The sequence below is a fragment of the Balaenoptera borealis genome (assembly GCF_965194805.1).
Source record: "Balaenoptera borealis genome assembly, chromosome: 7".
NCBI classification, from domain to species: Eukaryota; Metazoa; Chordata; class Mammalia; order Artiodactyla; family Balaenopteridae; genus Balaenoptera; species Balaenoptera borealis.
In genome coordinates this window covers 105981977-105999017 of record NC_138864.1, presented here as the reverse complement: position 1 = coordinate 105999017, position 17041 = coordinate 105981977, and the positions used below count along the sequence as shown (strand labels likewise).

The 17041-nt window shown below is 40.9% G+C and overlaps 1 protein-coding gene across 1 annotated transcript in view; it reads right to left on the bottom strand.

Moving 5' to 3' along the window:
• SND1 (staphylococcal nuclease and tudor domain containing 1) overlaps positions 1-17041 on the bottom strand; it is a 415142-nt gene that overhangs the window by 142187 nt on the left and 255914 nt on the right. Inside the window, exon 15 of the mRNA XM_082400014.1 lies at positions 3113-3254. Coding sequence (XP_082256140.1) covers positions 3113-3254 — 142 coding nt within the window. The remainder of the gene's footprint in view (positions 1-3112; positions 3255-17041) is intronic.

Below are 17041 nucleotides of genomic sequence, written 5' to 3'. Positions count from 1 at the left end.
GACCACCAACTACCCGTTCCAAGAACCTACTCTGAGTGTCGCCCTTGCTGGTGGACATCAAAATCTTCCCAATAACTCAAGCCTTGGACCTGTTTACTTTCTTTCCCATACTCAATGTCATCCCCCATCCTTGACCAAAAAACCTCAGTCATTCCCTGAATTAGGAAGTCTTCCTCTTAAATACTCTTCCAACCTCTCCTCTCCTCCATCACCAGATTTCGGGCCTCTATCCCTCTTGCTTCTTAACCACTCTCCCAGCCTCCAGCCTCACGTATGCCAATGTATCTACCAAAATAAACTTTCTTAACACAAGTGTGAGCATGGCACGCCCCTGATACCTTGAGCGCCTCTGAGGGTCCACAGTATATTCCACAGAAGACTAGCTTCCATCTGTGTTTCCAGCCTCACCCCACTCTTCACTCTTTATACCCCACCAATACCAAAGGATTCATGGTTTCCTGGACACATCAGAATGTATCATACCTCTACATCTTTGTACCTGCTGGTACCTCTATCTAGAATATTCCTCTCTTCCTCCCCTCCCATCCTGTCCTTACAACATTGCAAACTCCTATTTGTCCTTTAAAACACAGCTCAGATACACAATCCCTGATCTCCACCTAACCAACCATTCTCTCCTCTGTGCTACTTCTGTGCATTGTAAATAATTCTATTTTCTCACCTAACACCCAACACTACAGATTGTTCATGTATCTGTCTTCCCTCTAGAGCTTAAGACCTAGGACTGTGTCTTACCGGGATGCAGAGTTCCTTGCTCCAGACTCAAAGAGGAAAGCCAGTAGCTTTTCTTTTAGTGAGCATTTTGCTTAGTCAGGAGGAGGCTAGGACAGCTCCTAGCTCCTTCTCTTGATTTATTTGAATTAATGGGGAGGTCAAAGTCTCCGTGGTAGAGCCACAGGTACGTGCACACATACTGCACAACTGTGCCATTCCATACAGTTCAGTGAAAGCTCTAGTTATGAATTCACTAAGTCTTTGTGAGAAGAACAGGAAGGAAACATTTATTGATGATCTACTTTATGGCAGGCTTGCTCTAAACCTTTATACATCCTGAAAGGCAAGAAACTTTCTCCAGTTAACTGATGTGTAAACTAACGTTTGAAGAGTCAAAACAAAAAACAAAAAAACCCAAAAAACAAACGTCCCTAAAGTCCCCTGCTTGTACAGAGCAGAGCCATGACTGAAACCGAGGCCAGCTTTCTTTTCCAACTTTTCAATGTCCTGTATCCCTGCCAGGTTTCTAAAGAAATCAGAAGATGCATAATACAACTGCATAGGGTACGGCAGGAGAAAAATGTAAAAGCTTATATTTTTATCAGGAATTTGCTTCTGTAATCTATCTTTCACCGTGTAAGTTAACTCAAGCAATGCCTTTTGAATTGCTAAGCTTAGAATAATGCCAAGTACACAGAGGAACCGGCTGATGCCGAGCTGAGTGGTCAGGCTGCTTGTGTTTCAGAAGGTACCACCAGAAGGGTTCTGCAGGAAAACTCCAGGCAAGACAGGTTTAAAGCTCTGAGCCGGCTCCATTCAGGTGGTTTTAAGTTTGGAAGCCAGAACTTCAATGTTTTCTTTCCCCTATAGATCTGCAGCCAAGTTTCCAGGAAAGAATAATACTGTTTCTCTTTCACACCTCTGGGATAAAGCTCTGCCAAAAGGATGCTTTTGTTTTGCAGGCAGAGAGCAAAGAATGAGTTGAATATATACCTCAAACCCTGTAACAAGAATTCACTGCTAAGAAACTCCTCTGCTACAGAAATCTTAAGAAAAAGGGCACAAATGGCTCCATGAAAGGACTCACACACACTGCCACTCTGCCCCTCAGTTTACTTACAACTCATACTCGCAGACACGAAAGCACAGCCCTCCGGTGAGGTATGGACTTCTTGCGGCCTTTCTTCTCTAGAGCTGCCCCTGAGCTGCAGAAAGCCTGCAGAGCTGGGCAGTGATCAGTAACCTCTTAAGGGAGCTCAGGAGCCTCACGGAGCAGCGAGGGCCAGGCAGCAACAGTGAGCTTCACGGCCTTGTGCTCGGTGAGTGACCAATCGCACTTAACAATCCATGTAGTTGGGGCCTGAGGGAGACCCTTATGGGGAAGAAACCATCAGTGCCTTCGAGGAGAGCAAGGCTGAGGCGATCTGGCAGGGGATGGCAAACACGGCCCCCAGTTCTCTTCCCCCATGGTAAATTCTACCCCAGGATTCAACAGAAGTAGTGCTGAGGCAACAGGCTGGCCTCAGAGGAGGTGGCGTACAGTGGGTAAACACAATGGAATACAATCTTTGGGAGTGTATATCGGGGTGGGGTGACCCTCTCCCTCAAAGACCACAGCTGCGAAGTACTGATGGAAATAAGTAACTCTCTTGTCTGCCGGCAGGGAAGAAATGAAACTGTCTGCTCCTTGAATGCACACATGTGAATTTCTCAAAGGGCACAGTTCACACATAGACTTGCTGGCTTGTGAAATGTTACTAGATAAGACAGGGTAAGAAAGATGGACAGTCAGTCAGCAAAGGCAAGGAGGAAGGCTCGCCCTGGCCTGGCACCCTTAGTGCAAGAGGGAAATCCCAGGGATGCAGGGGTCTGTGACGGTAATGGCAAATCTGGGGTTTCATAAAGGGTTTGGATCCTGATGACACTTGAAAAGAATAAAAGAGCACAAGTGGCACTGCCTGTGGCGCTACAAGGGCAGAGTGTCTCGGCGCCTCTGTGGTCTTGCCCGTGACTAACACAGCAGGGTGGTCCATCCCAAATGGGCGACACCAACCGTGAGCACTCCATCATTAACGCTTTCCTATGTCTGGAATTCCCTTCACTCAGGCTGTGTGAGGATACGGGCTGTCTTGTTAGCTGTCCTGCACTCACTCCTACGTCCTGGTGGTTGGCGGGAATGAGAAGCAGGACAGGACCAGTGCTGGGTCTGCAGTAACAGCGGGATCAAACCTAGGAACTCTGTGTTCACGTCTCAATTAGAGGTTGAAGCACCTACATGGGCTCCAAGTCCTGTAGAAAGGAGGGCATGTGACCTCCAGGGATGACTTCCGAGCCCCAAGAAGAATTTTCAGAACAACACATAACACAGAAGACTTACCTGCAAGCAAGAAGGTGATAAGGCAAGTTTCCTTTGGCAAATACAGCTTGAGACGAGACCCACTGAACACGTACTCCACCACGGCTTCAGAACGACCTGCCCGCTGAAGGAAGGGCAGAAACTGCTTTGCTTTTTGGGTGTCCTGGGGGAGAAAATAAGAATCGTTAGAAAAGTAATGGAATCTAGGTAAATGTTTCTTTCTCTCTGGTCTAGGGCAAAAAGTCTGGCAGACCACAGGAAGCTGGGAGAAAATCCCTAGCATATCAGACATTTCTGAAACCAGGACAAAAACAAGATACCCATGTGACTTTCATAGGAGAAATATAATCGAAAGCTTCCAGAACATTCTGACTCTCTTCTCCCCTCTGTTCAATTACTAAAGTGGATATAAAAGTTAGGACGGTGCCCTGCAATGAGAATTTCACTCCTTCTCTGGAATGGGAAAAAGAGCTCTTCTTCCTTCTACATAAAATTGAGGGGAGAAGACCAATACTCACCTTCTTTGGAGATTAATCTAACCTTTAATTTTCATTAAAAAAACCCCAAACAAACGAACAAAAAAAAACCCTGTGACACCTGGCTCCTGATACAGCCCCTAAAGGCCTTTCCCAGGAAACCCAAAACAGTTCATCTTCAAACTTTAATAGGCTATGTTTTCCTAACAAGGAGGAGAGCGCAGCCCCTTCTTTGGGCACCAATTCTGCAAGCCCTGCTCTCCATGCTTTTGAGGGATGAGCCAGGACCTGGGGCACACTGCTCCCGCTCCCAGCCTGGGAAATCTGCAACAGCAGGATGTGAACCACAGGGACCAGTAAGTACTGCATCATGTCAGCGCAAATAATTATAGAAACAATAAAGACACATGAAACTGCACAGGGCTTTTTAAACTTTTTTCACGCATCAACTCAAACTGCATGCATTCTACCCTCAAGAGTACCAAATCGTGGACCTTCTGAACCTCAGAGCTCTCAGCTTTGGAGGAGCTAAGAGCCATCAAGTCCTTTCAGTCTCTCAAGCTAATTAAACAGATGATAGAGTAAGCAAGCATCAAAGTATCACACGGCACGTGCTGGGGGAACAGTCACTGGATGAATTTCGGAGGTTTTCAGCGCAGCCGGCCCACTGGCAAACTCCCTCTGAGGACAGCAAGCTCTGCACACTTTCCTGACTCGGATGACATACGCTGTCTGCACTCGCCAAGCTCTTCCTTCCTAACTCAGAGCAGCAGAGCTATTGTACCTAAATTAATGCACATTAGATAATGAAAATTTAACAAGCCATCAAGCATCTGAGAGTCTTCACAGCAGCCAAAGGGGCTCCTCTCCTTCAGAAGCAGTGAGGTAGGCTGGGATGAAAACAATATTTATAGTAATGAGATTCATCCTTCCCTTCAAACAGATTCCCAGAGAAAAGGAGAGACAGTCATCCATTCTCAGTGTTTCTAAGGGCACATTGGTAAAAGGTAAGGTAACAATGAGCTTTAGTGGGTTGGAAACTCCCCCAATGAACACTTAAGCAAATATGCATTCTACTATCCACACACAGTGGGAAAAAGCCTTTCTGGCAGTTGGCTGAAGTCCAGAACAGCCAAGCAAGACAAATGCTCCATGGGAAAGAAGGCACTACCTGATTAAAATCCTCTTGCCATACTAGAATAAATCTGGGACATTACTCCTGAGCTGAGCCAATAAGTCAACAATTATCAAATTGATTATCACAAATCATTAGGCAACTTAAGGTCTCTAAAGAGAAGGCCTTCCCTCAAGACCGCAGTAATCTATATTTTTCAGAAATAGACATTTGCTCATCACTGTCTCTTGGACGTATTTACCTGAGAAAAAGATGCTTACAGGAATAAAACAGCACACGCACAGGTACACCTTTAATGTTAATACTAAAAAAGGAAGTTGCAGCAGATTCTCCTATTTTGCTAAATGATTACTTAGTTTATCAAGAGACATACTTACTCAGAGAATCAAGGAGAAACGAAGGGGCCCTACTATTAGCTATGTAAGACAGACAGACAGACAGACAGACAGACAGACAGACAGACAGACAGATAAAAATAAACCAATGGATGTTCCTCACTCTTCCTAAGTCTCAACCTACAACTTAGTCCTATTCCAGAAATACATGGGAGGACAGCAAAGAGAACGTGACATGCCATCGATTATGACAAAGATTAGAAGTGAAAGCCAACGGTGACAATCGAAGGCATGAAAACAAATTTTAAAAGCCCACCACAATTGGCCATGTCTCTTTCCAGAGGCAAAACCGTAAGATAAGACATGGAGCTCCCCATCCTCTTGAGGCAAATGCTCCAAAGGCATGGAGCAGGTGATATGCCCGTGGACCACCCGTTAAAGGAAAAGATGGAAATCTTGTCCAAGGTGGTAGAGTTTTAGAAATAAAAAATTCTTATAAAGCCAATTAAATTGAATGTAATCACCAAAAGATGTCAACTCTTTCAAATCTCAGTCACAGGCAGACAACGGTGTCCGTCTTTCCTTGTCATCTCAAGCTGTTCCTTTGCTTGGCAAATTCCTTTTCAATACAAAAATTCTTGAAACCTTTAATATTTGTTTCAGTGGCTCAAATGAAAAGACGGGCAAGGCAGATTGATAAGTTTCCTAAGGTGATGTAGCCGTAAGTCATTCTCTGCTAATTTAGCTATAGAAATTTTTTTTTTTTTTTAGGAATTTTGATTATTAGAAAATGGACTAAATGCTATGGCTAAATGACTTGCCTTCCAAAGAGCCTGTGAAAGTACAGCAACGTGCTAGATTCCAATACTCATTTCTAAGGTTACAGCTATAGGTAAATAAGAGAAAGCATGACTATGAGAACCAGTATAAGAGAGTCCAGTTTAGGCCCTACTGAGGGGTTGAAGATGCCAGGTGGTTCTCAAGGGCAGCCAAGTGATCAAGTTCAAAGGATGTCATTAACACGACATTTAAAATTTTCTTCCAATAATGCAAAGCAGGACCTTCTAAGACTTAGTGAAGTGACAGATTTCCTTATAACTCGAAACATTTTTAAAAATAAAGATTAAAGGCCTCAAATTTAAAGAGAGAACAACACTGAGACTTAGGATGCTCACTTCAAGGTAAGACTGTTAAATATCAAATATTTCTGCTTAGAAGTCTAGTTGCAAAGTCCCTCATCCTCAGGTTTTCTATGTTGTGGCTGGTTTACATGAGGTCTGGGAATCTATTTGCCATAGTTGTCATAGTTGAGTTACACAGTCTCAAGGCTTTGAGAATCCACGTAGATAAATTAGCTATAGTTTTCTGTTTTCTGTACTAACATTCCCCTCCACTGGTGTAAATAATCAAGAAGTAACTGCAGTGCTGAGCGGATAAATCTTCTTTGTTGCACTGGCAGTTTTCACATTACCTGTGCTCCAAAACAAACCAAACGGTAAGTATTTTCCTGTACTCCTAGAAAAGCTAATTTAAGGTTGTATTAGCTACATTTAACCTGCTATTGTGGATGGCATCTCTTTAAGGAATGTTTCTGCCTCCTCACTGCACCTTGAAATTGAGAAAGTAACGATGTAACAAACATGCCTGGGGTGACTTCATTTCAAAGAATGTGAATATCTATACTTCAAACTTACAGGAGCAGGGTTTTGAAGGACGCTGAAGAAAAGCAGGATGATCCTTAGGGAGTGGGAAAGGTTATAAAGACACCTTAATCATACACTCCTACTCTGCCCTCACTTCTGGATGGTCAGGCTAAATTTCTTGTAAATGTGGGTGCATGTGTCAATGCCTATAAAAAAAATCCCTACAGCAGTGAGACTGCAACTTACCTCTACAAAGCACCCTCCTGTGTAAGCAAACACACATGTTTGAAATAATTGAGTACAATGAATTACCAAGTTTGGGAGAGTGGGAAAGTTGTGAATGGGAGTGGGGTGGGAAAGAGAACAAGGAAAGCAGAATCCTTATATGGCAGGCACAGGACAGAGGTCCACAAGAACACTACTTACACAGCTAGGTCCCCTGCATCCTTGAAGAGCAGAACTTACATAAATCAAAGTTCTCTAAATTCTGGAACGGGGATTTCGGCTGTCCGTTTACACTAGATGTTAGCAAAGTGAATTCTATGATTTTTCCATTGAAAGTAGCCATACAGTAGGCATTAACGTGGTTAGGACTGGTGAGAGGCAAACCTCATGGCACACAAAACAGCACAGGGAAATGGGAATCAGTAAACTTATTAGTTAACAATTAACCACTCAGGATCATCGTGTGCAAGTCTCAGATGGGAACTGTTAATAATGAAGCTCACTAATTAGTTCCCATCATCACAATCACTCTTTGATTAACATCATAGGAAAAAGAACTAAAACCAAATACATGCAGAGCTTATAATGGTACCATGGGGGTAATTCAACTCCACAAGCACTTGAGAAACTGAACTCGAAAGAGGCCCATCAAACGTGATGAAGCTTCCTGCAGGTATAGTTGCGGTCTGAACTGCCCACTCCAGCAAACCAGGAGCGTTTCTCCCCTAAAAGAGCTGACAATCCTGTATCCACAGGGCTGACCTGAGGCTCAAGGACTCCACAGCACAATGCTGTTTGGGTCCAACCAATCTTAATATTGAAGCAGCAAAGTCTATGTGTGCAAGAGGACAGATGCAGAGAGAAAAAGAGAACATGGAAATCAGAACTTACGGCTAAGGAAACTGAAGCAAACACACTCTGTTATTTTAAGCTGTATTGTGGTAATTCACCATCATAGGTATCTATCTTGTCAGGGTTCCCCAGACCAGGCGAATTACCTCTGCATCTATGTGGAAGACAAATCACAACTACATCCCTGACCAGAAAGGCAAAAATGTCATCCATCAACACACACTCTTCCTCCTTCCCAACCATGGGGCTCTATTGGCCCCATGTGATGTTTCAATTCACAGAATGAGTTTATGATTCTCTTTGAGGAACGAGCTGCATAGCAAGATAATCTCTTGACATAAATGGGGCCCTGGGAGGAGATACTTGGGAATACGCCCAGCTCCAACATTACCACAAAGCACTCAAACATTTGAAGCTCCCCTTCGCTGGCTGGTTATCAATGTTTCGTGGTGAAGTGTCTGTAAAGGGGACTGGTAGAGGGTGTAAACATCAGTGAGGTGCAAGTTTAACAGGAATGAAGTGAACACAGGAGAGAACCCTAGAGAAAACCACTCTGGGGAAAAAAAAAAATTATAAAGAAACAAACCATGAGAAAAAACAGGTGCTGAAGCTGGGCCATCAATAATCTTTCATCAAGTGTCGTCTATGTTTTACAGTTTCTCATAGTGTTTAGTTAGCTGGCACAGCACCTCACTCGGGCTCCAACATGTCAGAACGTAGGAGAAATCACGTTTCAGGCTCCGGGCTCCATTCCTGGGAGCGTGAAGCAAGAGGACATTTACAGGAGCACTAGGCTGGAAGAAAGCCCTAAACTTGGGAGGCTGCATTCTAATCGGGAGAACACGAAGAGAACATGACCTTCAGTTTTCTTCCCTGCTTCTACTTCTTTACCAATTATTAAGGGAGGGCAGCCTAAAAAAGCAGAGACCAAAGGGCAGAGGGAGCCAGTGTGGTGTGCTTCCCACACTGGAAGACGAAAGCTGTTGACCATGTCCTTTGTGCCCCCAACATGGAGGGGAAAATTCCTCCGCCATCAGACTTGAAACGTTGAGGATGCGCCTGCCCTCTAGAGCCCGGCAAAAGACAGGTGTCTATGAGTATTTTTATTTGGTTGGTCTTGCCCACCATCTATCTCTGTTCCATGAGGCACAATACTGAGAAAAGCAAGCAGGACTTGGCAAATGTGGAGAAGAGAAGCACAATCATGTGTTTAGAATGAAAACATGCAAAGCAGCATCCCAGCAATCGTGGCAGTCCAACTAAAAGCAAGTCAAATCCTGTTACATAGATTAGAGGATCCCCAGAATATGGCCTGGACTTCATCTGTCATCACTCCAAGCTGGACAGAACTGAAATCTCCCTCAACAGGGGTCTGGATAAACAAACTGTAGTCCACTCACATGACAGAATACTACTCTACAATAAAGAGGAAGTAGGCAACAACATGGATGAACCTCAAATACATGACTCCATTTCTACGACAGTCTTACAAAAGTTAAACTGGAAGGACAGAAAACAGATCCGTGGTTGCCACAGACCAGGGGAAGGGTTGGGGGTTGACTCCAAAGGGGACGGAAGCATTTTGGGGGATGATGAAAGCCTCTTTTCTTGACTTTGGTGATGGCATTGTGTATACCTGTTTATCAAAACTCCATAAGTTACACCTAAATTTAAAAATAAACAAGAAAAAATGGCTTGGGTAGGTAGACTATGCAAGAATTTCATTTTTAACTCAAAATTTCCTCGTCAACTAGTTTATATGTAGCTCAGAGTGAATAACAAGCTCAAAATTCAGTACTCAGTAATGATGTTTGAGGTAAACCACTAAACTAGCTATTCAGTGCATTAAAGCACTTTAAAAAATTTAAGCAGAAAATAGTTTGGATGAGAAAACAAGGGGTTAGAAGAGCGTAGCAAAGAAAAATCTTAGCCATTTCCCAAAAGCACCATAAGAAAGTATCAATTCTTAGGCAATGGCTAAGAGAAAGCATGAGGTCATCCCTCAATTGGCTATACAGAGGAAATATTCTCATCAAATAATGAAAAGAGTACTACTAAGTACATATGCCTATTGACATTTCTTTTCTACCTTGAAATAAAATCATTCTGTGATCCGGCTTAATGTGAATAAAATAATACCCAATTCCCAATCAAATGAAAATTCTATACAGGCTCAGAGATTATTCTTTTATCAAATGACTTTCAGTTTCCCAAATTTAACGAGCTGAAATTATGCTGTGAGAACTATTCAATTTAACCTTTAGAAATGCAGTTACAGCCTCTGAGTGGGAAAAATCTGCATTTTATCACCAACAGGAAATACAATGCCCTTCGTTTATTCTCTAAGACAAGAAAAAAAAAGTCTACTTATAAGTTTAGTATAGAAAGTGCAGATGGTGGTATATCTGTGTCTCAGATAGAGAGCAGATGTAAATCTGTATCTACTTATGATAAGGTATCAACTCTTACCAGTCTGCTCTCTTCCTTTCTTCAATCTTCTTTCTTTAGTGTGGATGCCCAAGGCAGTGCCAAGCCACACCCCTCCTCAGGTCTGCCATTCCACTCAACTGTCTCAAAGTTACGGCTCATGACTTGTGGTGTTTCACAAATAAACTCCACCTTCTTCCCATCCACTATGTCATCCCAGACTGCCCCTACTCCCACTTCTATAGACTCTAGCTCTCCAACAGATTACTATTACAAATCTTGGTTAAACTGATATTGTGTTTCTAAAATCATGACTTTTTAAATTACAGCCCTCCCTGGAGCGCTGCCATCTGCCTACTGACCTCTGCATAAATGGTAACCCGTGGGGCCTGCTACACAGCAGATGTCCTGGGCCGACCCTGGAAATTCCCTTCACATCCTTTCCTAGGTTGTATTTCCTGAATCCATGCCTTCCTCCATAAAAACCTTCCTCCTCACAACCTTTTCCTTAAAAAAACAAAACAAAACAAAAAACCCACTATTTTTTCATGGAGAAAATGTCTTATCTTGGGTCAGTTAAGTAAATACAGGATTGCTTTTGTAGATTTTATTCAGGCGAAAGACTATCCTATTCATGAGAACTTTGAATCAACACAAATTCTTTTCGTTATCCACGAGCATAGCAATACACTATATTTCTGATACCACTGGCTGCTTTAGTTATATGAAGAAAACATTTTACTATGAAACTTAATTATAACTGCTCAAGAATATGGACATAAGAGACAGTAGTCTAAAATTACCAATTTATAACAAAAAAAAGTTTAAAAGGGAACTTAACGCACTGGAAGGCATACCTTCCAATTATTTTCAGGTTAATTATTTCTCAAAAAACATGTAATTTATCCAAATTGTAGAAAAACCAATTTATATCAAACAGACAATTACATTGATAAGAAAATAGTTAAAGATAGTATTCCTATTTTAAATTGGTAAAGATAAACACAACCAATGGGGATGTGAGAAAAAGGCCATTTAAATTTTTAACAAGTCTGCTGTTACTTTTCTAAGAAAAAAAGGATAATAAATTATTATAGGAATACCACAATAAACATCTCATACGTTACCAGAAAAAGGACGTGAGAATGGTCTAAAAACATAGCTTATACATGTATGTGACAGTGAGAATATGGAACAAAGCACTCAACCAGCATCTGTAACTCTGGATTATCAATTACAAGGCTATGATTAAAAAGTAACATACAGGTCTGAAGTACAATTTTTTCTTAAAAATTTTAGATCAATTTTTATCACTTCTAAAGTCTCTATATGCAAGAGGCGAAAATTTATTACAGAACCACAAAATGGCTTGAAAGATATAATTAAAATAATACATGCAGAGTAAAGAATTTAAACGATGGTCTGACAAAGCACAAGTTTTCATTTCATGGGCAAATCAAGAACTCAGAGGCAAGGAAATTGATGCCATGCTAAACTCTGCCCCACCTGAGACAAGAACACAACTTCAGAAAAGGATAGAGGAGAAACAAAAACACAAAAAACCAAGCAACCTATGACATAAAATAAAAAACGAAAACAAATGTTAAATAAAGGTTACATGATTAAAATAATTTCAACATCCCCTAAAAGTACTGTGAACATTCAGCTTTGCTTGCAGACATACCAATTTAGGTCCAATAAATTAAGTAAAAAGCATCTTGAAGGAGTTAATATTTACATTTTTAAAGTGCTAATGAAAATAATTACAAAATTTGCAAGGTTAAGTTCAAGTTTTTGAAACAGAGAAAAAGGATATCCAGTATGGTAGAAATTATTAATTAAGATAAAAGGTGGTCAGTGTTTAAGAATAACAAATGCATAAAACTAAAATCTAATCATTTTACTCAATAAAGATTCATAGGTAAATAATGATCATGTTAAAACATGTCATGCTATCCCTTTGGTCTAAGTTTCTACTTTATGAAATTGTTCTAAGAAAATAACTACAGACTATGATTTAGCTAAGGAACCAATGTTTGTGTGTTTGTGTGTGTGTGTGTGTGTGTGTGTGTGTGTGTGTGTGTGTGTGAGAAAGGAAAAAATAATCCAAAGAAACTAAATATCCAACAATACATAAGACAGAATACTAGGTAGACATTAAAAGTGAGGTAAAAGAGGAATATTCATGTGGAAAAAGGAATTAAGCACCTATTACATGTCACTGTTCTAGGCACTGACTGTACAGTTAAGAATAAAAGAGAGAAAGTCTCTGTTCTGAAAAAACCTTTCATCACTTAAAAAGGAGAGGGGGGAGGAGAGAAAATGACAAAAGAAGACAACCCCACATTTTGGTGAACAGATGTATTCTTATTGAATATTTTCTTGTAGAGATGATTTTCTTCCTTTGAAGAATATAAATATAAATGCATTTATATTCAATGCATTTAAAAACAAAAATTTTGACAGAAAACTTGTGCTAAGAAATGTGTACGTTTTTGGTTTTATTTTATTTATTTATTTATTTGGTTGTGCCGGGCTTAGTTGTGGCAGGTGGGCTCCTTAGTTGCGGCATGCATGTGGGATCTAGTTCCCTGACCAGGGACTGAACTAGGATCCCCTGCATTGGGAGCGCGGAGTCTTATCCACTGCATCACCAGGGAAGTCCCCAGGTTTTTGTTTTTAAAAGAAGAAAATACATTAACATTCAGGGCTGATTCAGTTTTGCCCAGATAAACTTGCAAATTACTCAGGTCAGATAACTCTCTCCAGTTTTTTTTTTTTTTTGAGCCAAGAGTCAACATTCTCTTGAGTGAATTAGTTCTTCATAATTGTTCCACATATTTTGAGACAAATAAATATTATGGACACTGTAATAAAGTCTGGAAACTGATTTGGAAAACATCCCGACCTGAAATTGCATGTGAAACGTGCTCCGTGATTCCTTCAAAAATGTCATCTGAAGCACAGAGCTTTATGGCACTGAAGACAGCAAACTAAGTAGCTCTTTTCCTAAGGAATAAAAGTTTAACTTAGATAATTATGGTGCAGAGCCAAAAGGAGTGTCGACATTAGGTAGAAAAACAAACAAAAATCACACATTAGCATGATGCAAGAATAAGAAAAACGTGTTCCTAGTAAAGCCAGCAGCACGATGTAAAGAGCCCCATGGTTGGACTCAGAAACAGATTTAATAAAAAGTACCCAGAATTCCACACATACATGAAAAATGTGCAATAATAGGCTAAACAATAAAGAAACTACCCTTAAAGAAAAATAACTTTAAAGTTGTTAGAACTGTCCTCTTTTGGCATATATTTGGGAATTCTAATTCTTCCTAAGGAAAACTACAGATTTAACCCTGCCCCCAACCAGTGACTTTACAACTTTGATACGATGTATTTGCATATGGATATTGTACCGAGGTTCTAAATGTGAGATTCTAAGGATCTAGCCTATCAATTGAACAAGACCTCCAAGTAACCCCTCCTTTAGGCCTCATTTTAAAATCACTTAAAAGATGGTCTCTGAGCACATGGGAGAAGGGATAGGCTGTGAAGACACCCTCACAGGTCTCTATACTTCTATCACAATTGTAATTAGAGACCGAATTGTGTATGACCTAGAAGGACTACACCTGTACTGTTTAATGTTATAGCCTCAACACCCAGCACTGTGCCTGGAATAGAATAAGCTTTCGATAAATACTAATTGTTTGATCATTCATTCATGACTCAACATGACAAATGCATCTATAACACAAGCCAGATAGCATATGTTAAATGTCAAGGAGAGATAATGGGGCAGTAAAAGAACTCAGGAGAGAAGGAGTATGATTCAGGACTTGGATAAAAAGTTTGCAATACAAACACTACTGATGAGGATGACGGATCATTTTAGAGGACTTTCTGTAGGCCAGGCAGAACGCTCAGCCATTTAATAACCACCACCACCACCATATGAACCATGTCAACTGTTCTAAATACTCTGGCTGTATTAACTCATTCAAGCACACCACAACCTAATGAGGTAATAAGGGCATTACATTCATGTTACAGATGAGAAAACCATGGCACAGAGATGTTAAATAACCTCCAGGAGACAAATTAATAAGCAATCGAGCCAGGACTTGAACTTGGCTGATCTGATATTGGGACTCATGCTACTAATCATGTACTCCGTGCTGCTGCTATATGCTAGAAAATAGGCATCCTTCCTGTTGTATCCTTCTACTAGTCTACCCACTTCTAGTTACTAACCAGCACAGTTAACTGTACATCTAGGATCTAGGGTCACATTCGTTCAAACACAATTTCATACTGTTTAGGTCATCCCCTGGCAGATCAAATCTAAATCAGGCTCTGTGAAGAGATACAAAAAAGATCCCATTTTCTCAGGAGTTTATCAACTATTGAGGAAAACCATTGCACATATGTCAACTGAGACGGGTGACCAATCAATATATCAACAAGTACAAAATCATGGTAATAGGTGATTGTGTAAATGCTGAAGTAAGGCATGACGAGAAGGCAGTGAGGATCAAAAGGGAAAACTGCCAGGAAGAAGAGAAAGGGCCTGAAGGAGGAGGAGGGCACGGTCAGGAGGGCAGAGATGGCTACTCAGAGACAGCTCACATAATGGAGTCGGAGCCAGCGGACTGAGAAGTGGAAACAGGACTAGACTGAATATGAAAATATTCTCTATGGTGGGTGAAGTAGCCAGGCGTGTTGCAGTAATGTCCTACAAGAGAACACAGGTCTTCCTCCAAATTCAGACCCTCCCAAATCTAATCTTGTCTTACGAATTCTATCATTTCTTCCTGAGAACACCCTTTCGTGAGGAACTGAGGCACAAAATTACTAGGTAATTCCAAAGCCACCCTGAGGTCTGATTCGAGAATATTTATCTGGACGTCAACACTGCAAGTAGCGCCCAAAATTCTGTACAACATATTCCTTAGGGAATATGTTGGAAGCATGCTAAATAAAGCCTTAAAACTCGAGTAAGCAGAATGTCTGTGTTAGTAAAATGACTTACTTTGAGATGTTTACATAAGCAATAGCCACAGGACAAAATGAGTTCAATCTAGGGCTAAGTAGTGTTATGATGGTGAAGTGGAGAGTGAAGCCGTGGCTGGGCAGAAATACTTCAAGTTTCATCACATCACTCGGCAGTCACAGGACAGATCAGACAACCTGATCACACACCTGAACCTGGGAATCAGGAATGTTATCAACTGCCTCCAAAATACCCGAAGCATTCCTTTAGCCAAGTCTGCAATGGGCTCATTCACAGCCAATTTGGACCCGTGATATAGACTCACAGAACAATCCCCACATGCACCCAGAGAACAGAAAAGAGAACTGAAGAGCATGAACCAGCGCGAGCAGAATCTGTGCTAGAGGCGACTCTCTCTGGAAAGAGATGACATTTTTTCATTGGAAAAAATGCTCCTGGACTCCCTCAATTTCTTTTCTCCTTTCTTTGAACAAAGGAAGAAAGACACAAAAATTATAGCTCAGGACACTTAAATAAAAGCTAGGACCCTGTTTCTCAGAGCTCATTTGTAGGCATCCCCCTGTATGAAGTCAGTTAAACAAGGAATCAGAAGGGAACCAGACAAATTTGTGGCAGAAAACTTCCTGAAAACAGAATGCATGGCAGTGACACACCAAGTCTACAGATTATTTTGGAAATAAGATGTTTTACTGAAAGAAGCAACAAATTTTAAGAAATGCTGTCTCTAATAGTGCTCTACCTCTGGGCAAGTCACCTGATCAAACATTTCTTCAGAGGTGCTGAAATTCAGAGCTGGAACACACCCACCAAACGTCAAGACATAGGGCCCTGTGCTCAGCTCAATGTCCAATCCCTCTACCTCAACCTATTATGGCGCCTGAATTTTCCAACACAAAAGCTTGTCGGACTGTGACCACCTAGAGGAGTGGGATAGGGAGGGTGGGAAGGAGGCTCAAGAGGGAGGGGATATGGGGATATATGTATATGTATAGCTGATTCACTTTGTTATACAGCAGAAACTAACAAAACATTGTAAAGCAATTGTACTCCAATAAAGATGTTAAAAAAAAAAAAAAAAAAAAAAAAGCTTGTTGGTGAACAAAACGGTAGACCCAGTAAGGTACAGGATGGAATTGGGCATCCTGCAGATGAAAGAGACATATTCACTTTAGAACTTTATATTTTAAAAGAACTTCTACAACCAAATGACTCTTCGTATTTTCAGGTACAGAGGAGGCAATAAAAACAATGTTATAAGTAGTTTTGTATTTCCCTCTTGTTTTTGCAATTTCTTCCCCTATCCTCTTAAAGGATAATTTTCAAACAGGTAAAACCATGACTTCTATACAAATATAAAATAAAGATGTGTCAAAAATTTTATTTTAACTCACTAATTAATGAGGGAACCAGAAAGATATTACAAGTGATTCAAAGCAGAGCCTGGAGGATGGATATATATACAAGCAACTAGGAATGCTGAAGTGAATTTGCTGAAGATGCAAAACTGTACAGCAAAACTACAGAGTGAAAATGTAAAGTTTGAAAACATTTCTTTTACAGAGTAGAAATTAATTGTCTCTGTCTATACAGGGCCACATTTGTACAAATAGGAATCATTTGCATCTTTATTAGGTCTTCACAAGTTAAATTCCCTCTCCATAGGGGTGCAAAACATGCCAGTTAAAAGCAAAGGGGCTACAGAATCAGATAACCCCAAAGGGTTTACTAGGCAGCACCCAGTGTTCCATTGAAAGGATACCCAATAATCATCTTGCCAGTTTCAAAGTCTACTAACAATTTCTCCTGATGTCCCAAACTAAGTAAAAGAGGTGAGAGATTGT